At 41.3% G+C, this 27,064-nt stretch overlaps 1 protein-coding gene across 2 annotated transcripts; it reads left to right on the forward strand.

Annotated features, from left to right (window-relative positions):
- Positions 1-134: 134 nt before the first annotated feature.
- Positions 135-24,858, forward strand: mta3 (metastasis associated 1 family, member 3). 2 transcript variants are annotated; one of them, XM_056430274.1, is made up of 19 exons: positions 171-410; positions 2,553-2,620; positions 3,664-3,757; positions 7,737-7,863; positions 8,068-8,131; positions 9,055-9,172; positions 9,821-9,923; positions 10,948-11,047; positions 11,138-11,326; positions 12,092-12,166; positions 12,997-13,055; positions 13,209-13,327; positions 14,362-14,519; positions 16,009-16,231; positions 17,894-17,986; positions 18,121-18,282; positions 18,833-18,864; positions 18,966-19,084; positions 24,339-24,858. In XM_056430274.1, the coding sequence occupies exons 1-19, from the start codon at positions 383-385 to the stop codon at positions 24,508-24,510; spliced, it is 2,103 nt and encodes a 700-aa protein (XP_056286249.1). In that variant the 5' UTR covers positions 171-382; the 3' UTR covers positions 24,511-24,858. The 2 variants fall into 2 exon arrangements, with proteins under 2 accessions (XP_056286248.1, XP_056286249.1); XM_056430273.1 differs by lacking the exons at positions 17,894-17,986; positions 18,121-18,282; positions 18,833-18,864; positions 18,966-19,084; positions 24,339-24,858 and adding an exon at positions 135-164 and having other exon boundaries at positions 347-410; positions 16,009-16,496.
- Positions 24,859-27,064: the final 2,206 nt, after the last annotated feature.

Consider the following 27,064-nt stretch of genomic DNA (forward strand, 5'->3'; position numbering starts at 1 on the left):
TTGTTTATTTCAATAAGTATGATGCATAAAGGTAACAGTGTCTGTGTGAGTATGAGTGTGTGTATATGAGTGTGTGTATGTGTGTGCGCGTGCGCGTGCGCGGCCCTCTCCTCAACCTCACCAGTCAGTGGTTTTTCGGGTTGATCGGACTTCTTTTGGCTGCCGTGAGTTCACTGTATTGTAAAGGGTACTGTGGCTCCGAGAGGAGGAGGGGGGGGGTCGATTTGCCAAAAAATCTCCCGCTTCGGTACACATCCGGAGTCTCGACGATCTTAATTTATCGCACCTTTTACCTTTTAAAAGACTGAGTTTTATTGTTTTTATTAAATTATTCTATTTCTCTTAGTTTTATGGTTTACGTTAACACTCCGGGAGGGCAGAAATGGCGGCCAACATGTACCGGGTCGGAGGTATGTATGTCAATGTGGATCTTTTTTTTTATCAAACTGAAACCCTTCCAGTTGTGCATCCCCTGGGGATTATGTCACGCAAATTGTAGTTTGTTTTGCGCCTAATAGTGAGATACGGCTGTGCAACGCGCACAGAGGTGCATTAAGTCGGACCAGGAAGGTGATAATTTCTAAATATTTGGGGATTCAAAATGGGTCAGGCCTCGCGTCTAGTCGTGGCCACAGCAGCTAGCCGCCAGCTTGCTAAATGGCTAAGCTCACAATGTAAACATATTTCAACTGTCGGCACCTTTGTTGTTCTCGGGCTGTATAGACCGGGGAGACGCGTAGCGGACGGGCCGTGAGGCTTCTGCACGAGGCATGTGTTTAAAAAAAAGAGGTTAAAACGTTACCACGGGCAGTCTGGAGCTGCCTTTGTATTTGCCTCTTCTGGCATGCAGCCATGAGTGCGAGTCCTTATTTAGCTAACGTTAGCGCCACTAATGTCTTCACTGATTAGCGTCATTGCGGCTGTGGCGCTACGTTTTACACGAGGACTGCGACTGACAGTCTATGGACGATAAGGCAGTGGGTCCCTGTCCACCTATGTGCACAACAAGCGCCGTTAATTAGCGACATTACTTCACCTGCTAGCTAGCTTGTTAGCAGTGTGCTGGAATTCAGCATCAAATTATTGTCAGGATTCATGGGGTCGCTGCGTCGGGTTTGATTTAACCTCACACCTTTTTATTCACACGCAATTCCAGTACATTCACGTTGTGATTAGTCTTTAATGGCATGCTTGACATGCCGCATACACATTGAGCAGCTCTGCACAGGTGATACTATTGGCATTAGTGTAACAGGCGTCTTGCAGTGTCGATACAACGTTTGTTGACCATATGGTCACCTTAGCTGCAGTTCTCCTGCTGCCTTTAAGTGCTGTTTGGAAACGACAGCTCTGGGAACTTAAAGATTGTTTGTTGTGTGTAGTTTTTGTCTTTATGAAATGATAACGGGTCTGATTTTAAAATAGGACTTTTGTAATTGTTGCTTCTTTTTACATATAGCTGGTCCTACGAAGTGCAACTCAATAACGAGAAGAATGTTTTTCAGGGCTGCAATTTATTCTGTTACAACAATACATATATTTTGAATTCAGAGTTAGAATACTTCAAGTATATATGCACTTACTAAATGTCAAACCATGACGAGTTGGACATATTTACCTCTTTACTTATTGTGTATTTTCCTCGTGCTTAGAAATTACAATTTTTCAGACAGTCCCTGAAGGCATCATTTGCCATGGACTGAACTTTTCAAAAGTTACTGTATATTCAGCTCAGGTAGAGCTCAATCAGGCTTTGGCTAAGATAAGTCCTGTTTATGCTGATTTTGCTGATGAGCAAATCATTAATTACGAGTTAAATCTATCTTTGTCCTCGATGTATTTATCTTACAGAAATATAACTGCTCACGGCCAGGCTGTGAATACCTTGCAGTGTACATGTATTTGCTTTTGCCTTGAGCTGTTTAACTTGCACATTATATTCTATATGTGGTGCATGCTCATAACACATACCCAGTTTATGAATGGTCCCCACATCGTTTTTTTAACCTTGTCCTCTTGATTTATCATTGACCTATTAGTTCCTCAATGGTATACTGGTAATAGGAAAACACTGCAGTATGTCACTCAGCCAGTTTTCTGTTCCTCGGCTTACATTATAGTGAAATGGGTAGTGGTTGAAATATAGGACGCTCACTCCATGGCCCCTTTGTTAGAACACCTATACAACTTAATGTAATGCAATACAATCGATCTGCAACAAATTCTACATTTAAGAGGATTATAATGTTGAGGTTTGACGCTGTCAGAGAAGCTTTAATTCACGTGTTTCTAATATTCTTCTACCCTCAGGTTTATAAATTGGGTGGGCAAAGCATTAGAAAAAAAATACAAATAAATATAGTTTATTGGAAAACATATTGTTCAAAAAATACCTTTTGGACAGTGTCAATAAAAAACGGAATATTGTTGTCTTCGATAAGGTGAGCTGTTGTATGGAAGTGCTTTTGAATTGACAGGTGTACCTATTGAAGTGGTTGCTGAATGTATTATTTATTGAAATGATCTGATACAGTTTGTGTTTTCTGTTGCAGATTATGTATTCTTTGAGAACTCCTCCAGTAACCCTTACCTGATCCGGCGAATAGAAGAACTCAACAAGGTACTTAAGTATATATGTGTACATTTTTTGTGTGTTTAGTTTTTACTAAGTTTTATGCCTGAGGGTAAATAGCTAGGATTCCTCGTTGTTCCCTAACCCCACTTTAATTTTGGGACTAAATGTGTTTGTTTGTACTATGATGCAGCCTGACAGGTGTTTCCTTGTCTCCTAACTGCATTTTTATATCACAGGACACACACCAATGGGGCTGTATGTGTAGGCAGGGGAGATTAATGTCATGTTTCAGCGCAGCTTTGAATCAGCTTTGAAATGCAACATGGTCTGATGTTAGATTTTTCTGCCAATGTTTGATCATTTGTAGAGGAAACTGTTTAAAATGATTTCCTAGATGTGTGTCGCTGATGTTAAAAACAGACCAAAGCTACATTTTGTTTAAATACGACTCGAGTGTCTTGAACAGGCAAGTCAGAAAAGCATTTCCTGCATTTGCATGAAAAAACTCAGATAAATGCAATTATCAGAATGTGTGTGTGTGTGGGTAGATATCAGACAGACGGTGTTGTTATCGTTAGTGATAATTGGGGAAATAACAGGAACACCCTGCAGCATGATGTAATGTAACACACTGATCCTGCAACAGATGCTGCCTGTGTGAAGTTTCTCATGTTCTTTTTTCCGTTGAGACCGAACGAGTGGTTGATTCAAGATGATGAACATTTTCGTGACCGTAGCTATTGCTTCGTATTGCAAGGTGTTCCTGTTATTTTGTCCATATCCATCAGGTGAACACTGCAATTACACACATCTGCTCTTACCCACACGCTTCTGAGAAAAGTAGCAGAGTTTGGAAACCATTTTTGTCCACATCCATTCACTCTCCATCATGGAATTCAATACTGGCTGCGTTTTTAAACCTAAGTATCCGACAAGACAATCGATCAATCATTGGTTCAAAATCACTGTTGCTGCCCTGGTCAGCCGGTCGTCGCAGCATAGCTTGAGCACACAAAGAAATTAGAGGTTTGTGTTGGGAGGTGTTGCCTTGGCATACAGTCCACCTTGATCCTTCTACTCTGTTTCAGACGGCCAGTGGGAATGTGGAGGCCAAGGTGGTTTGTTTCTACAGAAGGAGAGACATCTCACACAGCCTCATCCAGCTCGCAGACAAACATGCAAGTGAGTAGTAACTCCTGTCACACACTAAGACACACTTTACTTTTTGATGCCACATCTAAATTAAATTCGCTTTCAAGCAATTGAGCCCTCGCTAAGCTGATATTCCGTCAAGCTTTCGGAGCCCACGCTGTCCCAAACTGCACTCCCTGAATATATCTAACTGTAAAGCAAGGAGCATCTGTTTCTATATCTCGAGAACCACTCATCTGGTTTACTTCACTATTAACGGGAACCCCGGGGGAGATCTTTGTCGAAATTGGTGCAATTTGGACACGTTTACGATTCAGAAACTTTGACTGAACAAGTACACAGTGGTCGCTATGTTGGAGCAAGCAACTAATATGTGTATTTGTGTTATAGGTTGATATTTCTGACCACGAAAAAATGCGATTTTTGTACATTTTTCAGATGCAGGTTTAGTAGATGTAGGAGCCCCTGACGAGCTGTATTGCTTTACTTTTCTTCCTTTATCTAACTGGGAATGTTGGTCTTGGCAGTGGTAGAATAAAAAGAAGAATATTCTGTCTTGAAGAATATTAGCTCAATGTTTTCCCCTGAAGGAGACAGTAAGTAGTTTACAATTTGAGATAATTTTTTAATTACTTTGTAAGTTATTTCAGGGTTTAATGGATACTAATAAGAACAGTAACATGCCAAACTTGCCCAACGGTAAAATCTGGCTTTTCCCAGGAACCAGGGTGCATCTCAAGAGTGTGTTATACTGAGTGTCCGCGACTTGGTTGTGTGTAGCATCTATGTCGTGGCAGCTGTATGGCTCGGGACTCGAGGAAGAGCTGTTTGCAGTGTGACGTTGTTTGTTTGAGCAGTTCTCAAGAAAGCTGCAAGCAGCACCAGCACAGTTCAAGCATTCGGCTCATTCTGAACAGCCGTGTTTTCAACAGGCAGTATCATCTCATTTTGGAGAGAAGCAGACCGACGAATCTACAATATTTGTTTAAAGAATATATCCAGGATGGACTTCTTTTCCTGTTATTACTGTATTAAGTATTAATAGAATATCTTTGGTTAATTGAAAAAAAATGATCTGCAGATTAACTAAAAATAATTATTTGTTGCAGCTCTGTTGAAATGTGTTTCACAAAATTAAAGCAAGACATATTGTATTAATATTGATGATTTCTTACGTAATAAATGGACATTACAGCACCAGGCTGACTCTATGATTTTAATTAATATTTTTGTATTCAGTCTCAATGAGGGAAAATGTCACTCTGCTTCATGTCAGTCAGGCAGACATTTCCAGCTGTGTATCCACTTAGCACATCGTGAGCACTAACTATCAATACCATTATGTTGTTCATGTAAACCAGAGCTCCAGAGTGCAATTATTTAGTCCCATAAATAGGCGATCTAGTGCCATGTGAAAATATGACGCTATTCATATGTCACAGGTATTTGTCAATTACTTATTACCGGGAGGGTGAGCATTGGAGTGCGGAGGAGAAGTAGGAAGGAAAGGAAAGTGTTGTTGTCAAGCTAACATGTGTTCTGTGTGCTAGCCTTTACCTGTTCGCAGTGATGTTTTCACAACAAAAGAAACTGTCGATGACTTTCTGGAAATTAAAAGCTCCTCTTAGCCAAAGCAATCCCACAACCTTGAGGATGGAGATGGAGTAATGAAGAGTCAGCTGCAAGAATAATTCTCATAGCTTCAAAAAACTATTCCATATGTTGTCATATATGAAAAGACCCGCATTGTAATGTAATTAGACTACTTGATTAGTAGAAGTTAATTATTTACACAGCGTTTGTGTCGGAATGATTGTCAAATGAATGAGAATCATCAGACAAGAAAGACAGGAATGTGTTGTGCTTCTTTTCACTCTTTGTAGAAAAGAGGTTTTGCATATTTTGAGTAATTTGTTCAGGGCGAAAACAAAAGCACAGGCAGTAAATGTGATGTACAGAAATAAAGCCGATTGTGCTGAGTGACAACTGAGATGTCTGCACTTATTACCAAACTACAAAAAAAATCTACAAGGTAAAAAAAAATATCAACCTGTTTTTCTGAATCTTTATTTAAATTTTTTAGAAGAATGCCACAGAGCTGTTGGTGGAGTTATTCTGAAGCCCTTCTTCAACATTTGTTTTGTTCAACATGCTGATTAATCATTGCAGCCAACAATCAAACAGCTGAGGGCTAAACACAAGTTCTAATGGTCCGTTTATATGATTCATATCAAGCAACATCGGAATGTGTACATTCACTCATCCACCACGGTGTCAATATCTTGCTGTGATGAATCAGCATCCAGTTGCTAACCTCAGCGAGAAATATGAGACATGGTTTCTGTAGTTGCCGTCCAGTGGCTTTCTAGTGAAAAGCTTTTGCTTTTAAACAACAGTAGCAGCAGAAATAAGTTTGCATTAGCCGTGTCTTAATGCAGCAATTACAACTCAAATATATAGGATGGCAGGTCAGAAATCATCGAGGCTGCTATCCATTGGATTAAAGCAGCGTGATGTAGGAAACGCCTCTCGGATTTCTCTCTCTCTCTGTGCCCGTGTGTGTGCGTGCACCTGTGTGTGTGTGTGTGTGACTGCACAAGAGTTGTTATTGCTATTGGTACGATTCATTGCGCATGCCATTCGACCCCCCCCCCCCCCCTCACCCACACCTTTGTGTGTGGCCATGTTGAACAACTATAAACACTCTGGTCTTAAGACGTGATTTAGAAACTATTTCATTTTGAGTATTCACCGGCTGTAACATCAGAAATGCACATAGTCACATCACTTTCCAGCTGACGGTGGGGGAAAGATGGGGTTGGGGGGCAACGTGGTGAAACTCTTAGGATACCAACACAGTCCAGTTCCCCAAGTGTTTTGGGGAATATACTAAAGGCTGGATGTTCAGTGTGCGAGTGTGTGAATAGGTGAATGTTGACATGTAATGTAAAACGCTTTGCATGGTCGGAATACTCGTAAAGCGCTCTATAAATGTAAGTTAATGCACAGGTTTTCTGCTGGAAGATATCTATAGTGTTGCTCTCGGTTGTTCACACGCATGTGTTAAAATTGTTTAAAAAAAAGCATGCTGAAGTGAGAGAGAAGTTGGCTCCTTTCTCACCTGTGCACAGCTGGCCAGTCAGCCCACGAAGGGGGCGTGAATGTGGGTTTCTTAAAGGTAACAGGGCTGGAGAGGGTAGGTCCTCTGTCTTCAATTATTTCTTTACGGAGGATTACGAAGCTTTCCACAATACAGACCAAAGGGCTGAGCGGAGGGCTCTGGAGGCTGCACTACGCATGGGTTTACCGCCGGCCACTGATGAAGGCGGTGTGTAATGCATGGAGACGGCAGCCTCAAAACACTCCAAATTGTCTTTTTTCCAAGTTATTCGCCCATCAAACAGACACATCTGAAAACGCTCACTGGCAGCTTAACGCATGACGTCGGGACAGCGGGAATGGGGATCCTGGGGCTATGTAGGACTTTCCAACTGGGATGTGAAGCTGCACTAGTGCCAACACTAGAGAGTGAAACAACTGGTGTTATAAAAGATAGTTGCCAATCGTAAAAAAAATAGTATTTATCCGTATAAAGTAGATGCCTTCACTGTGCAACAGTGACTTATAATGTGTTTTGTATGTGATTATGTGGTGACTTAACTGCAGCTAATACAGTATTTATGGATGAGCACTGTGTGCTTCGCATTAAATATCTCATAGTATTCCTGCGCATAATAGCTTGGGAGTCTTTAATGGATGGCAACATTAGTTTGTGATTGCAAAGCCCTCGAGAGCCACGTTACCAGCCTATTGTAGTAAATCTGACGCCAGCACAGTTATGAAATGTCATTAAGTCGTGTTTTATGAAATCTTAGATGGATTTGGCCTGACCATTTGTGACTTTGATAATCTGTCACGGGTCACACTGTGATGTTAATGCGTGTCGTATTTCTCTTCCAATGTCTTTTGTAGTCTAATTTTCTCTTGTGTGTGTTTGTGCCTTTTGCAGAGGAGCTGGAAGAAGAGAAGGAGACCCCGATAGAAACAGACCTAACAGAAAAACAGAAACACCAGCTTCGCCACAGAGAGCTCTTCCTCTCCCGGCAGTATGAGAGTCTGCCTGCGACACACATCAGGTACTGTACAGAAACACACACACACACACACACACACACACACACACACACACACACACACACACACACACAACCACATGTCTGATCTACAGGCAGTGTCCATGGATAGTCACTCATCCAACCATGAACGGTGAAATCAAGTGCCGCTCACTTCCTGTGTGTGTTTTACCAAGTGCTTGTTTGCTCCCTCTCTCTTCCTATTAGGGGGAAGTGCAGTGTCGCATTATTAAATGAGACCGAAGCCGTTCTCTCTTACCTTGACAAAGAGGTGAGTCAGAGAAAACAACTTGATTTGTCTTCCTCTCTTAATGCTGTTTTGCTTAGTGAAGACAATGTCATTGGAGGTTGTCATACTTTTTCATTTGTTATTTTTTTCTGTTAAAAAGTCAATGGCTAGGCTTAATCAGCTGATTATTTTCTTGATTTATTGTTGAACTCCCAGGATGGTGTCCGATAACTTGTTTTGTCCAACTAACACAGTGCATGTGCGTGTGAAAGTGCATGTGTGTGTGAGTGAGACACATTACTGACCGTGCCACTGTCTGCCAACAGGAAGACTTTCTTTAGGATGCCATGTTTTAATGTGGGTATCAAATTAGACACGGCAGATCAGTTGAATACCAGGCAGATTTGATCGTCGGCCGATCGATCGGTGCATCACCAATTGCATTCATAAATCACTCTTATCGATTGTTTTGGTCACGGTGCTTCCGTTGCAGTTGCGTGGTCAGTGTGAGTGTCGTCGGCCCTCCACTGCTGTCTGTCTGTCTGTCTGTCTGTGTGACTGTGTGACTGAGGAGGAGAGATGGACAGCGGAGAGTTGACAGCAGCTGCACTTGTTGCGTTGCTGTGACAGAGCTTCACGAGTAAAGACACCCGTGTGACAGCTGACGTAAAATGAAGGAATCGATCGGGCACAATAGCTCAATATAGCCGATACCGATCACTTAGAAGAAGCCTTGATCCACCCTGCTGGATGCTAAGATAGGTTGCATTCCTAAATGAGTACTGTTATACAACAGCTGAGATTTCCAGGTGAACTGCAGAATTTCTTCTTTCTTTTGTCCTTCATTTCACACGAGGGAAATTCCAAATATTGTTAAACTGAAGGTTGAAATGTTTGCCATTAGGACCAGTGTAAAACCCTGTGATTTTAAATGCAGTGACAGATTATTTTGTTGTTCTCTTCAGGACACATTCTTCTACTCGCTGGTCTACGACCCCACACAGAAGACCCTGTTGGCTGACAAAGGAGAGATCCGAGTGGGACCGCGCTTTCAGGCAGACGTACCTGAAATGCTACAAGAGGGTCAGTCAGAACGCATGATTTATTCAATCATACCTACACGTGCTCTTATTTACACACCTTTAGTGTGTGTGAGTGGTCTCAAATTGTTTAGCAGGAAGAAGTGGTTGTTCTTTGCAGGCGTTATCCTAATAATGGAGGTCATTGTTTGTAGTGTCTCCTCTTAATATGACTAGATTGTGCCTTTTTCACACATGCAACATGGAAGCATTATCAAATATGAATACTAACTGAGGTTGATATTTGAGAAAAGTTAACTTGGAGTTTGGAAAAGTTTTTTGTTTTCCTGCTAGTGTGACCAAAAGTTGTAAAATGTCAACATTCAACATCCTCATTGGAGATTTGGGCATTTGCATTTCGTTTACCCTGTTTTGTTTTACTTTTCACCTTAATGGGCTGAGAGGAATATGTACATACTGCAGTTAACAGTAGAAATAATCAGCCTCTTTGTCGAAAACAAAAACTTCTCCTCAACCATCCAATAGTCTGCCGTACTTTACAGATGGTAGCAGATTGTCTGCAGAGTTTAAACTAACTAGCTCTACCAGAAAAGTCTTGCAAATAAGTAAATTGTTATTCCGTTTTATCGCCTTTGGCCTGTGTTCAATCTCCCGTGCCGTCTGTCAGCTGTTGCCTCTGTGTGTCCTGCAGTTGAGGCAGATGACAGGGACCAGTTCAAGCTGGAGGAGAAACTGTGGTATCCAGAGTGTCCACTCACCAGCAAACAGATAGACCAATTCCTAGTGGTGGCACGGTAAGACCTTTCACCTCTTCTCTCATAGGATGTTGTGATTCCTGTACAGCTGTAACAACTCACTTACAGACAGATGCAGCGATTAGTCCAAGTATATGAGAGTGTTAGAACCTTGACTGCAGATAAGTGGACATTATAGAGTCATTATTTTCCTTTCTTTATCAATGTGTAGCAAATAAATTGCAAATGTAATAAATGCAAATTTAGATTTTATTCGGGATACCTCCAAAGTAATGCTCACTATTTAGAATTGTGAATGTATTTATGTTTGTTTGGGATTTTGAAAAACGTAAAACAAAATTAAATGACAATAATAATAATAATCATAATAACGATTTGTGCTTTAAATCAAGTAAAAAAACATGTAGCTGGACCATTTATTGTGTTTGAGTCATGATTTGTATTTGCACACTTTTTTTTCTTTTGCAATTGCTGGAAGCATAATTAGAGCTGTGCCACGGTGTCTCTCTATTTATCGGTGAAAAAAGAGACGACGGCTATTAAATTAAGGCCGGGACACGGTGTCTGAACTCGAGGCAGCTGCGGGGTAAAACACGTGTGCGGAGTAACTGCTTCTAGATGTAGGAGGTTTACAGCCGATGTCACGAGAAATAAAGGGCTGTGTCCAGTCCGGGGCTCTTTGAGTTCTCTCGGCCTGACTGAACGTTTTGGGTGAACTATAATGGATGGCCGCCAATAATTAATAGAATTTTTTTATATACAAAGCATTTGTTCATGGTCATTTATTAAAGATCTTGTCAGGCACACTGCAGAATTGTAATTGTCTGACTCCTTTTCCGAGCATCCTTATGTTCTATGATTGTGCTCCAGCTATTGAGCCTTCACTGTGCATGTAGCCCAATGACATAATCAAATATGTCGCCGTGACCTCTTTTTAGCCTTGTTGCTTCTGACGAGGATGTGTCATAACGCAGCAGTGAACTGGCACATGCATCTCACTGTTTTTTAAATATTTACAGCCTGCCAGTTTGTTTATGTGTGTGTTTTGTGTGTAATTCTTCAGGGCGGTTGGGACCTTTGCTCGAGCGTTGGACTGCAGCAGCTCAGTTCGACAGCCAAGCTTACACATGAGTGCAGCTGCAGCCTCACGAGATATCACACTGGTGAGTTGAACACGCGCAGATCAATGCACACTCACTCCGCCTCACACGATCAGCTGTAATCTCTTTCTTTTTGCCTTTTTTGGGTTGAAGTTCCATGCGATGGACACGCTGCATCGTCACAATTACGACCTGTCCAGTGCGCTGAGTGTACTGGTCCCAGCAGGCGGCCCGGTGCTCTGCCGGGACGAGATGGAGGAGTGGAGCGCCTCGGAAGCCGCCATGTTCGAAGAGGCACTAGAGAAATACGGGAAAGACTTCAACGACATCCGACAAGACTTTGTAAGTGTGTGTTCATCACTGTGCGATAACGTTCTCTCTTAATCAATGACTGCAGTTGTGGTTCCGCTTGAATTCATTTGATAAAATCTACTCCCGTAGTGGTCAGGGTTGGTGTTGTGGAATAAAGTTATTTCAGCATTCTCAAGTCACTCCCCCAGCTTAAATCACATCCATGCTGTCTATCTGTATGCTCATGTGAGGCTGCGTCTGATGACCTTCAGCACTCAATCGCAACTGTAGTTTAACGCAGGAGTTGTGTTCAGCTGTGTTTTAGTGGAAGTGTGGCTTTTTGAAACGTATGTGTCATATTTATGTACAGTGGAGAAGTTTGATTGTGCCGCTGGAGTGTTTGTAGACGTTTCTATGAATGTTTTGATACTTCCGTCACTGTTTTATGAAAGAAACATGAACAATTTTAATAGCCACCTCAAGCCTACGGGGGGGAGACTATTTCTATCTTTTCTTCCCAGCATCTACCTGTACTGTACAATAAAGACAGGATATGGGTGCATGTGGGGCCACCAGGTGCTCATGAATACTTATTAAATGTGTGAATCACTGTGTGCATCTGGGTGAATGTGTTTGTTTTGGTCGGGCTCAGAACCAGGCAAAGCCGCTAGCTTTCAGCCTCTCTGGTCACGACGCCGCTCATGAATATTTATGGATTTCTGCACCCAGATGGCAAAAACATGATGGATTAATACCATTAATTTCCTCTCTTTCTCTCTCTCTCTCTACACTTCTTCATTATTTCCTATTGTGAAGCTGCCATGGAAGTCTCTGACGAGTATCATAGAGTACTACTACATGTGGAAGACAACAGACAGATATGTGCAACAGGTGAGACAAAATCAGTATTTACCAAACTAGTATTTGTTTATTGGCTTTCTCCTGGACTTGGCACACTCTGAAAGATTTTCAGTTTTCTTTTGTCCTGCTTCTGGTTCTTTGTATATGTTTTGAATGTGTTTGTTTTGTATGTCTGCATACATGTGCTGGGGTACTTATGTTCTGCATGTCTTCTGTTGCACGTTTATTGGCTACTGCGTGGCACAGTGATACTCCGGTGATCTAGTATTGCACTACAGTAAAGTTGGTGGACTTAAAAAAAGAAAAAGAAGAAGTATAACTGTTAGAAGCTGAGAAATCTTGAATTGCTTTCTGTCTTATGAATTCAACTTAAGTAGCATCTTCCATTAGATCACCAGCCTATTACCATAACCTGGTACATCTTTGAAACTCCATTTAACCCCCTGCTTTCTCTCAATAATGTACGTGGCTGTACATTCCAATATTTTTTATTTTCACATTGGAAAATGGTCACTGAGGCTAGTGCACCATTTTACAATGTTAAAATAAAAATCTTGGAATTAAGTAAAAGCAAAAGTTGGTTAGTTAGTAGCTCTGAGAGAATCAGCAGAATGTGTATCATGAATATCAACATTTAATTGATTATGATTACCAGGAAAGGGTGTAACGAACCTACACCTGTCAAGAGGAAAGGAAACGACACCTTTTTGAAATGCATTGACACATTTGATAATAATAGTTGTAATGCCTTTCAGGGTTAATTATAAAAGTTGTCAAACTGTCTGATGGACTTTTATCAGAGATTACAGTTCATTTGTTTCACCTTAATGAATCAATCCTCCGTGTTTCTCTCTGAGCAGAAGAGACTGAAGGCAGCCGAAGCAGAGAGCAAACTGAAGCAGGTTTATATCCCCACATAGTAAGTGACTTTATTTCACATTTCTAGATGGAGGAATTGTTGCTGTAACCGTGTCTTTTTATGCATAATTAAGTGTTTAATTCAAAGCACTGCTTCGGGCAGCAGCACTCTCTGTCTGTTTCTTAAATCTCCTCTCGCTCTTCTCTGTGACAGTAACAAGCCCAACCCCAACCAGATCTCGATGACCAATGGCAAGATTGCGACAGTGAATGGAGCGGGCCCCGGGGCCTTCCATGCAGCAGGCGGGGGCAGAGCCTGCGAGAGCTGTTATAGTGAGTTTTATCTGTTTGTGAGAGCGGGTGTGTGTTTGAGGCAAGTGTGAAATGTAATCACAGGGACAGCGAACATCGGTCAACTAGAAGAAAGACAAACTAATGCTGTGCCCTGTCGAGCTCTTCTGACTCGGGGAGAGAAGCTTTTCTTTAAGTTTCACCATAACGTGTCTGTTTGTTGTGGCAGCTGGTGATCATCTTTCCCTTCACTTTCAATTCCACTTATCGATTAATGTAAGGAAGGGTTAGACCTGCTCTGCTGCACCATTTATGTTTATTCTATCTTTTTCTTTATTTTATTGAAATGCCCATTACAAGGGGATGTCCTCAAATTGACAAAATAATAAATGTACGGTGATGTAACAGAAACTCTTCCAGAGTCAGGAGAGTTCAAATCCTCACAATCCTTATACTGCAAACAACAAAGAGTATTTTTATTTTGTTTTTTTCTGCCATTCGCCATTCATCTCTTTTTAAAGTTGTTTCATTCCGTCAACTTGTTGACAGAAAATAAAACGACTTTAATAGACTAACCTACCCATATTCTAAATGGTGTCACCCTTAAGCGCACAAAGAGGAGCACGAGGAGCTATCACTCACTAGCATCATTTACAATGGCTACCAGAACATAAAGTGTCACAATAAAAGCCTTACGTTGGTGGACTGTCGGAAAGTTTTGAGCATGAAGCAATTTCATGTTATTGTGGTTTAATTTCTTTGTCATAAAGAAGCTATTTAGAAAGAGACATGATTCAATAAGAAACAGAATGGGTGTGCGACAAAAACACTACTATAAATATTTATTTGTGTCCTTACTACTAATAAATGTGTGCGGACTGAGACTGCACAGATGTTGAAGTCACTCAAGGTACTAAACTTATCGGTCCATCGCGGGCACGATTGTGACCTGGTCTGATATATAGACATTGATGACATCGTTAAAGAGAGACTTAAAACGGTCAAAGTAGAGATCAATATGCTGAGTGTCTTTGAACCGCTTCTAATTTTCAGTCATGCATTTTGTGCATCAACAGACATGCAGTCGGCCCAATGGTACTCATGGGGGCCACCAAACATGCAGTGCCGCCTTTGCGTTTCCTGCTGGATGTACTGGAAGAAGTACGGAGGCCTGAAGATGCCAAGCAGAGCAGAGGTCCCAGAGGAGAGGACCTCCCCCAGTCCAGCAACCAATGTAAGCTCAGAAGCCACGGATGTAAAACTCATGGGGAGTAGTGGGGGAAAGGGGGGAGCCACAGTTCCTGAAGACATGCTTACCATCACCCCATCTCATGCTCTTGACTCCCTAAGTACTGTATTAGAGATGTTTGTATAAAGCATGGAACAAAATCCACACAACTTCAGCTCTGTTAAGTTTCACATATACAGTATACGAATAATGTTGTCAGCTGTCAACATCAATTATTCATTGAGCTCAAGACATCACTGACGGTATCTCACATTCATGTATTCGTACATTCACACATTCCCTATTTACCGTCTAGATTATTCTTCCCGAGGTGAGAAAACTGACCAGTTTCTATGTCAGCTGGGACACTGTAGTCAGGCCGATGTAAATATTCTATTTAAGGAAATTATACAAATGAATATGCTATGTTTTTTGTTTCCCATCTCAGCATTTCTTTTCTAAAGGTCCATTTTTGGTCAACATGTTTTCTTTTTTAGCAATTAATCTGTTTAGGATGCAGAACAAAGACCCAAACTCCAACCCTGTTTCTGTACAGGTGTAATTAATAACATATATGATGGCTTTGTAATTAAAACATCTCTGTAAAATGTTAGTGAGCCTGCATACACAACATAAGAAACCCTGGATTGGCTCACATAAGACTTGCAGCAGCATTATTTATTTCACCTGTGATTTTCTGTTGCCCACATTTGTTCAGCAATGTTTCTTAAAATGCCAGTTATGTAATGCGTTATGTAACAGCCTCGCAGTAAACCCACCTTCGTGAAGGTGGTACTGCTCAGTTCTGATTTTTTGTAATTTTTTTTATAAGCTCCTGATTCAACTTTATGGTAATTTTGCGATGTGTAGTAACCCTCATTGACATAAACCGGATGGACACCTCTTGGTAACAGCAAAACAGTTCAACAGCAGCACAAAGCCTCCAAAATGTCAACACCTCTTTAAAATGTTAGCCTTTATGAGGGGAGGATTTATTGCTGAGCGTTTTATTTATTTTGATCTTAAAGCTAAAATGTTGGTGTTATGTAAACAGGTTTCAACTGCTCTATGTGGTGATACTATTTTATTTAGGTGTAAACAAAAAGCAGCTTTTAAATGACAGCGCTCATGCCATTAGCACACTTTAAAAATAAAATAAATTGAGATGTGGAGGCTAAAAGTGAACTTGGACAACTGTTTTTTCCCTGTGGGGTCGGCTGTAGCTCATGGGGATGAGGGTGAGCACAAGGTACCCGGTTTGAGCAACACACTGAACCCCCAGTGGCTCTCAGGCGCTTCACTGCAGCCCACTGCGCCCTAATAACTAAGGATGGTCAAATGCAGAGAAGGATGTCCCCACAGGGATCAAGAAAAGTGTACATTTATTTCTGTCTTTTGGAAGATGGTTGAGGAAGAAGGTTTTCGGGGCTTTATAACAAAAAAATGTAAAGCAGCTAAACTGTGAACAACATTTTCTCTCCTCTTTCCCTCCCAGGAGCCTCGCTCACGGGGCCACGCTCCTCGCCAGTCCAATCACATGGTGCCTATGCGAAACAGCGGCAGCCCGAAGTCCTCCATGAAGACCAAGCAGGCGTTCCTGCTGCAGGCCACCCGCCTCACCAAGCTGGCCCGGCACATGTGCCGTGACATCATCAGGCTGCGCCGTGCTGCGCGCCGGCCCTTTGTCCCCATTAACTGTGGGTCCATAAAGGCAGAGTGTAAGAGCTCTTTCAATTCCTCCTAACTTCTGCCTCATGGACACACACACCTGCAGACACAACACAACATATGCAGACATACAGAAACACACTCACTCACTCGCCACCCTCCCTCACCCTGATTGCCCCCCCATCAACCCCCCCTCCATCTCTGCCCCGCCTCCCCCCCTGTCTCTCTTTCTGTTTTTATTATTGTTATTATTATTATTTTGGTTTTTGTATTCTCCCACCCCTTGTTTCCAATAAAGACTGCCTGTCCTCATAACTATGAGTTTCAATCATCATTTCATTCGTGGTTTTATTTTTTTTATTCATTTATGTGTTACGGTCCTTTGGTCACTGCGAACTGAAAGCCATTGTTGGAATTATACACACAGATTTATTTGTTAAATGGGGCTTTTGCACACAAGCACGCCTGCACACACTTAAAAATAAAACACACACACACACACACATAGTAACTGAATTTGCTCCTGTCATTAACCAGTCGACTAGTCCAATAGTACTCATATTTTAGTCTGAGCCGTGTACTCGCTGAAGTCAGACGTAGAGAACATTTATTTTACTAAGAGAAGCTCTATTTTGCACGGCGCCCCTGGTCCAGGCGTGCCCACTCTGTGCTGTCATGACGGAACGAGTTGTCGCAGCCACGAATGTTTATTGTAAATACTGAACCTCGGCCTCAGTGTGTTTGCCATCACCATCTCTTTTTTGTTTTTCCTTGTGTGTAAAATGAATTGTGTTTGGGTTGATAATGAGCTTAACTGGGTTTTGGACTGATCCAACTTGAAAGAAGGGAGGTTGAGGATGAAGTAAGGACCTTATTTTCTTTGGTACATATATAACTAGCTGCTCTTGACTTTGCTGCTGGCTGTAGATCAAGAGTCATCAACTGGGTCATGTCCTCTTGGATGGTCCCTCGACATGCCATCCGCTCTCCTGTGTTTAAATCATCCAATATTCATGTGTTTCCATCATGTTGCCTCTTGTAAATCCTGCAGACAGGATTTTCCATTCAGAGCCATTTCTCGCCCTCCACTTTGCCTCCTCGTCCTTCATTTTCTAACAACTGTTGCAATATATTCTCACCTCATCTTCTACCTCTTCTTCTTGCTCTTTTCTTTCATCACTGTGTGAATGTGAGCGTAGACGTCCAATAAAGTCACACCTGAAAGCATCTCTTCCGAGTCTTTGTGCTTCATGTGTCCCGTGTTATCTATCCATCAACTCCGCCACACTCAGAGGAACCATAAAGACATGCCTCCCACCCCCAGCATGGACTCAACCGTCAGTGCCTGCTGTCATAATACCTCCGTTTATTGTGTGTTTACAATATGTGTTACTGTTCGTGTGTGTGCATGTACTCCCTTCTCTATGTGCCCGCTGTTAGAGTGTTTTTGAGTGGACATACCATCCCTGAAAGTAAGTCACCATATCAACACCTCTGAGTTATTGCATCATTCTTTTTAAACATGAAAAGAGGTTTTTTTCATTCACATCCTGATATTGTCTCAACAACAGGAGTGATTTTATACACAATTTTACCAATCTCCTGGCTTAAAAATTTTTTACGAGAAATGTCCAACAGTATCTCCGAGGGAGATCATAGGTGACTGAGAACCTGCACTGGTTTGTTTAAATGTATGTGTGTGTTTGGTTTAGACATTTTAAGGGCGTCGGAAGGGCAGGGGACTCGCCTCCCCAAAACCAGAGCCGCCCAAAGGAGCACTCTGACCAGTGTTGTCCAATTTCTAGGTAAATCAACACACACACAATCCGTGTTTGAGCAGTACAGTTTTACTTGAATAACAATCAAATCACAGCAATAGAAGTCGACCTCATTCAGAGAGGAGCCCGTTGATGCAGCTCCAGTGTGGTGTCTCTTGCAGAGTCCCGGCCAGCAGCCCACGTCCCTCGCTCCCACCGCACCCCGGGCCTGCAGACGCCTCCCCCCCGACGCCTCCTCTCTTCTCTCCCGCACAGCCCCCACGGCATGCTGGGAAAACGCAGCTACCATCACCACAGCAGGGCTGAGCCGGACAGACGCTCAGGTACACACACAGACACACGTGTCTTTAAACATCTTCTGAATTACGCATAAGTAGTATGATGTATTTAATAATAGGCGTTCTATTGCTTAACTTCATCCTGCCTTGTTTTCATCTGTTAAACCCCTCAACCCCCCCTAAAAAAAGAATTGTCTTGTTTTTAACTGAGTTACTTATGCTGTGAGTGAACTTTGGGGACCAAGCCGTGTTGATATCCAATGTCCTTGTCATCTTTTTGCTTGATAAAATCGAATTAGTGGGAATCCACCCGGAGCTGATAACCTTTTTTGCCATTTCTTATCTAAACTAGCTCGTTGGAGAGAATGACCACTAATTCTAATGAAAACGAATCAGCAGATGGGGGTCATTTGGATAATTTGGATGATTCAACTTCAGTCTGACACTTTGTTTTTTATTGGTAACTCCACTATTTTTATTGAAATTGAAACACAGTCATTTGTTGCACCACTTGTAACCAGGAAAAGTAATCAATACTTTTCAAAAGTGACAGATTGCCTCATGCATACTTTGCACCGTTCTCTTCTTTTTGCAGATAACCCTAGTACGACAGGTGGACCCCTCCTGGTAGGTGTCTTACACTCTTTAAAAATTATGAATAAGAAATCCTGCACACCTGCGTCACCACTTATTGTAATAAAATGTAAAAAATAATTGCTTTTCTGCAGCATAACGGCCGCAGCAGCAGCAGTGGAAACTCCCGAAGTGGTGTCATGATCCGCAAGAGACGCCCCAACTGGATCGATGCCCCTGATGACAGCTTCTTCCTTGTCACCCGGGAGACCAGGTAAGCAAAGGTGACCCTTTTCAAACCTCTGATTGGCTGACTGTGTGTGTGTGAGTGGAAAGTGATGCTGAGAGCCCAGTAACAGCGTATACAAATAATTGAGCCGTGGCAGATGTTACTTCTGTCCTGCGTCGACCTCAGACAGCTGTGTAGTGTGTACACATACACAATGCATTGTTGCCTAAATTCACACAGACTAATTGAGTAAACAGAGTGTCTGCAGAGTTAAAATCAATTTAAAAGTATTCAAATAGAAGTGTTTATTTTCATCAAAACACTCATGTAGCTCACACAGATATGAAGACCAGTTAAGACCGACTGAACTAAGATTATTTTTTATCAGAGGGAAACATGTATCCTAGAATAGTGGTCATGTTCACATGGGGGTTGTAGCTACCTCGGAGGGATTTTCATATTCTCTATAACCTTTTTTTTTCTTGTTTGATTTCCAATATTTTTAGGCCAATAAAAAAAGAAATTCTGCAGGATTCAATGAGGGTGCCATGGCATTCAGATGAAGATGCCTATGATGCCAGTTGAGCCAGCCTTTTGTATTCTGATCTAATGCCATGTAGATATACGGTCTGAGTAACTGCTCTTTGCTTGGGTGAGTTTAAGATTCAGAGGCAGCTTAAAGGAGGAGAATGGTGTCACCTGTCAGAGAGCTCAGTAAATTTAAGATATGCACTGCTGGGCCTGATAATAGGGCTAAATATACATTGTTTTAAGTACTAGCCTTCCATAGAAATGCTCTTTAACATTATAATTGAATACTTAACCATACATAAGATATGAAAAGTCCAAACAATTACTTTCTTTCTTTTTTGACTGGTGAACTTCTTTTAGTCGGATTGCATTTTGTACAGATTTGATAGATTAAGGCAGATTATGTTGCGCAAACAAATGCTTCACGTTTTAAAATGATTTTGTATTTCTTTGGTGAAATGTCTTAAGAATTATTGGATCGCCATGACATTTGATATCAACATCAACATTCCCCTCTGGATGAAATAACTTCAAAATTGGAATCTGTCCAGTACTTTGGTTTATAAAAAACCCACAAAACTACAAACTTTCAGCCTCAAATTTACTTTGTGTTTGTCCTAATATTAGCACACAAAGATGTTAAACGTAGTTATATCTGGTTAACAGGGTGTCCTCGACCAGAGGAAATTCCTGGTAAACTAACACTCACATTAATAATCAATGAGTTCATTATTTTAATAAAAAAATGTAAGTAGCTCCATAAAGAATCACACAAAATATAGTTTTTTCCAGAGACGTGCTCATAAGCGTCTTAAATAAGCAGGAAAAATAACTTACAAAATAACAACTAGAAACAAAATGACCGACTAGTCGACTAATCAACTCGAGGCAGGGCTACATGTGAGCATTGTCATTTTGTGTATGTTTGCATGTTGAGCTGCCAGAGAAGATCATAGTCATAAGTATTATATGCTGTATTTGTAGAGATATTTAATTTCTTTCAAGAATAAAATTGTGCGCGGTCATGTAAGATTTGATGATGCATTCAGTTGATGCTGAACGAATGAATATTAAATATAACAAGCTCCTTTATAAACTGCCGGAATTAATTGTTATGCCTTGAAAACAAAACAATGTGCTTAAGGTATACACATAAAGGTGCTACATTTCTTTAAAAAAAAAGTGAAACGTCCAAAAAAAGAAACATCACATTCTCGTTGGACACACTTTCTTGTATGATTTATTCTCACACATGGATAGACATACTCTCTCACACACTCGTACACGATGAGTCAATGTGTGCAGGTCTCATTGTGAGAGAGAACGATGTTCTCCTATTAGGCCTGTGTCTAAAGGAGCCATGGCGCCCGGCCTCCATCGCCGTCTTCAGATCACAGAGGCTAAAATTAGAGCAGCCAACTGGTGCAGATCGGCCAGCGAGGAGCCAGCCAGCGCCGGGTCCTGAGTGGAAATATCATTACCACATTAACCATGGCTGCACTCATACGATCACTCACTTGCAATATCAACATGGCTGTGTCTGTGTGTGCAAGATATGTCTTGTTGAATAATGTCCCTTTATTATATTACACTATTATTTGCTCCTCTTGCAGATAAAATGAATGCTTCTCTAAATAAAAGACATAAATAGATGTGCTCTGAAGGGCTGCTGCTGATGAAAGACGATGGGAAGTTTAATTTCATGCCCATCTCCGACTCTTTCTCAGAGCGATGAAGAACAGAGATAAACAGTGGGAGATCACTCCCACTTATTCAGGGCAGGAAAGAAAGACAAATAGAGCGAGAAGCAGAGAGGGACATAAACACTTTTCTTTACACAGACGTAAACAATTCAAACTGCTAAATCGGACAAAAATAAGATAAGAATGTCATCATGATTGTATCATCCTGTGGGGCGAGATTAATGTGTGTACCTTATTTCATGGCAATGAAAATTGTGTGCTTACTGATAACGCTACGTGAATGCTATATGCTATGTGAAAACGTTTTTATCATTCATCCTCTGGGAACCATGAATTTTGCTCTGGAGACTAAAACAATCTAGAAACGTCATGGCAATCCAACTAGTAGTCAATATTTTTCACTCTGAACAACAAATGTAAAATTCATGATGGCATGAGAGGCAAGTTCAGAGGATCAACGAGGTCAATAGGATTCATCCTCAGGGAACCATGATAGATACTCTCATTGTAATCCTTCTAATAGTTGTTGAGGTATTTCAGTCTTGACCAAAGAGGAATAAATTAAGTTAATGTTTTTAAAAGGGAGGATAAAGAAAATCCTTTGGCAAGTATAGTTCAAACTGAGATAGCTAATCATTGTACTGAACTGAAGTACAGTTGTAATGTGTCTATTCTTTACTTTATTTACATTGTATGCTCCTTTATACTTCCTCTCTACTTCAAAGGAAATGTTGTTCTGTATACTGCAATACATTTATATAACAGCTGTCACTTTGCTGATTTTGATTAAGGAAACCATATGATACAATGATCAAATAAAAGTGGTTTTAGACTTCTCATATTGTGGTATTAAAACAGGTTCAGGCCCAAAAAGATCTCTGATGAAAAAACAAACATTAGACATTACAAAAACATGTATTTCACTTTCCCAACTGATTTATCATTTTACAATTAATCTTGTGACCCTTTGATGGGCCCCAACCCTTTTTAAAAAAACGCTTAAAACAACAACATACCATAGTTATTGTTGTTTATTATGCATCAATGCATCAGTATAAATAATCTAGTGGTATCATAAATTCATAAAACAGATCAGTCAAAGGAGACATGTTACACCAGAATGAATATGTGTGATACTTGAAGTACATTTTGATGATGATACTTCTGTAAAGAATCTGTGCAAGACTTCCAAGAATGTACCTCAAATGAAACACAGAGAAGTTTAATTTTAACCAAAAAAACTGAGATATATTATAATCCAGAACGAGAGAAAGTGAAACAGAGATGTAAATGAGACATATAAAAGAAATTGGAGCGTGTTGGATTTACATGTTTGCTTTCCTCCTCCCGACGGCCGGCTAAACAACCAACAGCAGAGCTTTTAGATGATGATTTAAATCTGCAGTTCTTCTCTGGTTCCCATTCTGCTTTAACTCTCAGTATGGCGGACTGTGTCTTAATCCCAGGGTTCATTGTACTTGATAGATGCGTGTGCTGATGCACGACTGTTGCATGCACATCATGTGTGCAGGGTCTTCACGAGTGCTCATTTTATCAACAGCTGGGATCTGGAGGGAACGGATGTGTTTTCCTGTTCACAACACAAGGAAAACATCCGTGGTGCTGCTGAGAGAGCAGCGAACGAGGAAGAAAAGACGAGGGCTGGGCATTAAATCTGAAAGTGTTTTTCTTGACCCCCTGAAGGAAACGCTGTGTTTCTGTATCTTGTGTTTGTCTGCAAATGAATTCCATTAGTGTGCATGTGCCCTCCCCCCCCAGCCGTGTAGTTTAGTATTGGTGGCTGTGGGCTGTTGTTACAAGAGCCTTCTTGTAACAGCACTGCAGTCTGGAACCAGCAAGCTCCATTATATGAGTCTGAAAATCCTGCAGAGAAGTACCTTTCTCCTGCCTCGTAACAGAGATGTGTATTCGTAATTACTGATGCTCAATAAAGAAAATGAGAAAAAGTGGTTGTTTTCTAATTACTTCTCAAAAGCCTGGAAGACAAATTTAGTGCCTTTTAAACTGAACATTTTGTCCTGCGTTAAATCATTTTAACCAACTTAAAGTTTGCAGTATTCTCTCTTTAATAGTTTCTCCATTTTAAATCTTGAATGTATCAGTTATTGCATTTCTATGTAAAGTTGTTGCTCGTTAGATGAGCAGCGACAGAGAGGAGACGCTGCTTAAAACTGTGTCAATGGTCGAGTCGTGACAGCATTTGAACAACCAAACGATCAAGTGATCAATGACCAGTTGCATTGTTGTCAAACGGCTGGTAACCCATTAGCCTTCATGACTAATTGTCCATCCTACGAAGCCGACAGCCCAAAGCCGGTTTCATCATTGTTTATATGTGCAGGAAGCCTTTTCACTGCAGGCTGTCCTCCAGGCACCAGACCGGTTGGCAGCTCTGTTGATACATAATGTATTCAGACAAATAATGTATGAGGCTTAGCGAGTGTGGCTTGCTGAAACATAACTGTGAAAATGCAATCATGAGCTATTGGCTACTAAGTTATTGTGTGATGTTAAGCACTCAAACTCCAAGACATATTGCATGTCTCCAGAGGCAAAATAAAATAAGTCAACAATCAAATTAAAATTTCTCAAATCACAAATGCGCAGTAAAGGAAAATGTTGCCTTTTTTAAATATGCTTCTGCTTCCTTGGTGAAATGTGGATGAGAAGTTCAATACCGCTCTCTCACATCTATGTGCATAATATGAAGCGACTATGATGCTAGCGCCTGGATCTGATCGACAAAACAATCTCACCACAAAGCCTATTTAGGAACTGACCCCACAGTCTTCCTCAGCAGCAAAGTTGCAGAGTCGTCATTAAATTGTGGATTCAAATGTCACTTTTTCCTGAGCAATTTAAACTTCTCGTCCATGATGGGCTAAACAATTCAAAATGAATTCCTGACCTTGGCAACGGTCATTTGGCAACCTGGTGAGATTATTTAGTCTACTGCTGTTCTAACTACTAACCTTACTGACAATAGCTTGGCATCCGTGTGTCTTCTTCTGCACTTATGTCCCGTCTCGTGTCCACGCCTCCAGGAGGGCCAGGCGGCTGCTGTCCCGCTCCCAGCTGAGGCGCGCTTCTCGGCAGCCATGTGAGCAGATCACCCTGCGCAGGGTCACCCAGGCCTCACCGCAGGGGCTCATCCTTGCCCCTCCGCAGCCTCACCCCAGCTTGAGGATGCGAGGCCCCATCGTCATCCACGACTGAACCGGCACGGATCCTCTGACACCTTTGCTGCATTCTAAATAACACATTCTCACCTCCTATTCTATCTTTAAATTCCTTAAGTCCTTAAAATGCTGTTCTTATCCAGAACCCTGAAACTGTCTGGCAACAGAAGGATGTCCCGAGCTGTGATGCAATAGAAACATACACCTGAGTGCAAGTGCTGCCTGTCTGTCATCCTGGGAATGTGTAAATACTGTATTTGGGTACATGCAAGCGTCGTGCAGAGAGAGAGAGAGAGAGAGAGAGTGAGTGAGTGTGTGTATTTATGATAATGACAACATCACATACGAGTGGATGTTGACGTGTGCTGTTCTTAGTTTTTATGGATGGACATAACGACGGATTTTTGTGCAACCTTTTTTTTGTTGATGGTAAATTGTAGTGAAGTTGTTTGTATAAAGTTATTTTGGGTGGGGCAATGGGTGGGGGCATGGGGCTGGATTACTTTGGGGTAGAGGGTGGGATCTCATTAGAGAAGAGGCAAATGTCCAACGCTGACGTTAAAAAGAAAATGCACTATGAACTGAACGAGCAGCCCAGCTGCTTCGAGGTGTGTTTCTACCTGCAGGTTTTCAAGCTCCTGTTGAGTTTTAAATCAATGAGCCGGTGTTGAAGAGTGATGACCTGAAGACATTGTTTCACAAATAACTTTTTAAAAAGCCATCAGTCATTCTGGAGAAATCTACAGGTCTGAAAATATATCAAGGCTAAGAAATAGAGAGCCAGCTTACTTCAAACAGCACACGCCTCTCTCATGAACCAGTGTATTATATATTGTATATCTCATTAAAACACTGTAAATCTACTCATTCTATTTCTATGGCCGACTGTATACCTAGCAGTACCTTAGGTACTAAAGCACTTCCTTCGCAGCAGAAAGGGGCATGGATCTGTCATACTGTCCTCAAGGATGTGATGGACCTGCAACATTTTGAGGCAAAAACAAGATGAGCAACTTTGCCAGCAGTTGTTTTCTAGTTATTTCTTCATTGCTCCTTCAAAACAACAGTCAAGTTTCTCCTGTTTTCAAGTCGTCGTCCCCCCCCCCCCTCTCTCTCTCTCTCTTGATGCTGCATGTTGCCAGAGGGCATTGCCTCAAAAAGTTGCTGGTTTAATCATGAGATTTTAAAACTGGCATCGCCGCCGCATGTCTTTGAGGCGAGAGCCTCCGCTGATCATTTCTTCTCTTTCATTCAGAATGTTTATGTTAGTGTTTCCTGTATGTCATGTGTTGAATTATGAATATGCCGAGAATAATAAAACGAAATGAAAAAATGCAGGATTATGATGTCCGGTTTCTGTGAGTCATCTGGTGTTGTTGCACCCTGACAGGCGGCCCTGCCTCCTAGCCACTATACTCCGTCTCTCTGCCTCTCTTAGTGTTGCTCTTGAGGGCGTAGTGAAATGAGATGGGGCCTGTGTGATGAAATACCCACACAAATTATGGTAATTTGACCCAGTGATAAGGAATGAGGAGTGCTCTCATGATACAAATCATGTTCCTGGAAGCTTGCCTCGAGGTACTTCATGTGCTTTTCCTTTGCTTTAAACATGTCCTCAGCCAACGGTTGTAATTGCTGTGTGTTGTTGTGATACCATATTTACTAAACTGTCTGTGGTGTCCCTTGAAGATGAACATCAGAGACAGAGGGAGAGCATACATTACATTATTCAGATTGAATCTGACATGTTGTAATTGGATTTGTCTCATAATGCATGTGGGACTGCAGGGGATAACATAAAAAGAAGCCTCAGCAGATTTAAACATGTTAGTCATGTCATCCATATTATCAAGATGTAATGGATGACATGTGACTCTTGCACTTTTGCACATTTAAACTACATAGTCGCCAAAAGTATGTGGGCAACTACATGTGATTGTTGGCTATCTTGGTCCAAGAACATGGGCATCAATGTGCTGCTGTTTACACGATTTTGGTGGCAGGGGTTTACTCCCATCGGCCACGAGAGGATGTGTGAGCTCAAGCACAGGTACTCTTCAGTTCATCTCAAAGGTGTTGAATGGAGATGCGGTCAGGGATCTGTGTGGGCAAGTCAAGTTTACACAGCAAAGAAAAGTGAACTGTCACATAACATGTTCTAACCTGGAACTAACCCAAACCATGAAAAGCAGCCCAAATGACCCAATGACTCTCATGAATCTTAATCCTGTATGTTCCACTTGTTTTTCACAGATTCCTTCACTTCTATGTATATTTTACGCATCGTTTTTTAAAAACACATTCCTTTTTATTTATAAAAACATTGCAAATGTTGATGATGATGTTGAGGCATTTTAAATCACAAAAGAATACCCCCAAAACCGTTTTGTGTGATGCGTTAATAAGCCAATTTGGGTCATTTATATATATATATATTTTTTCTAAATAGAGCAAATATGGACCAAGAGTTAAACAAATAAAACTCAAGCACGTTTGGTCATGTTTACAAGTTTCGTTAATGTTAGTTTATTCTAACTATTTCATGGTTTGTTGTTTTTTTCGAAGAGAACGCCAAAACACTCAATCATAAT

The sequence above is a fragment of the Pseudoliparis swirei genome, chromosome 13 (assembly GCF_029220125.1).
Source record: "Pseudoliparis swirei isolate HS2019 ecotype Mariana Trench chromosome 13, NWPU_hadal_v1, whole genome shotgun sequence".
NCBI lineage: Eukaryota > Metazoa > Chordata > Actinopteri > Perciformes > Liparidae > Pseudoliparis > Pseudoliparis swirei.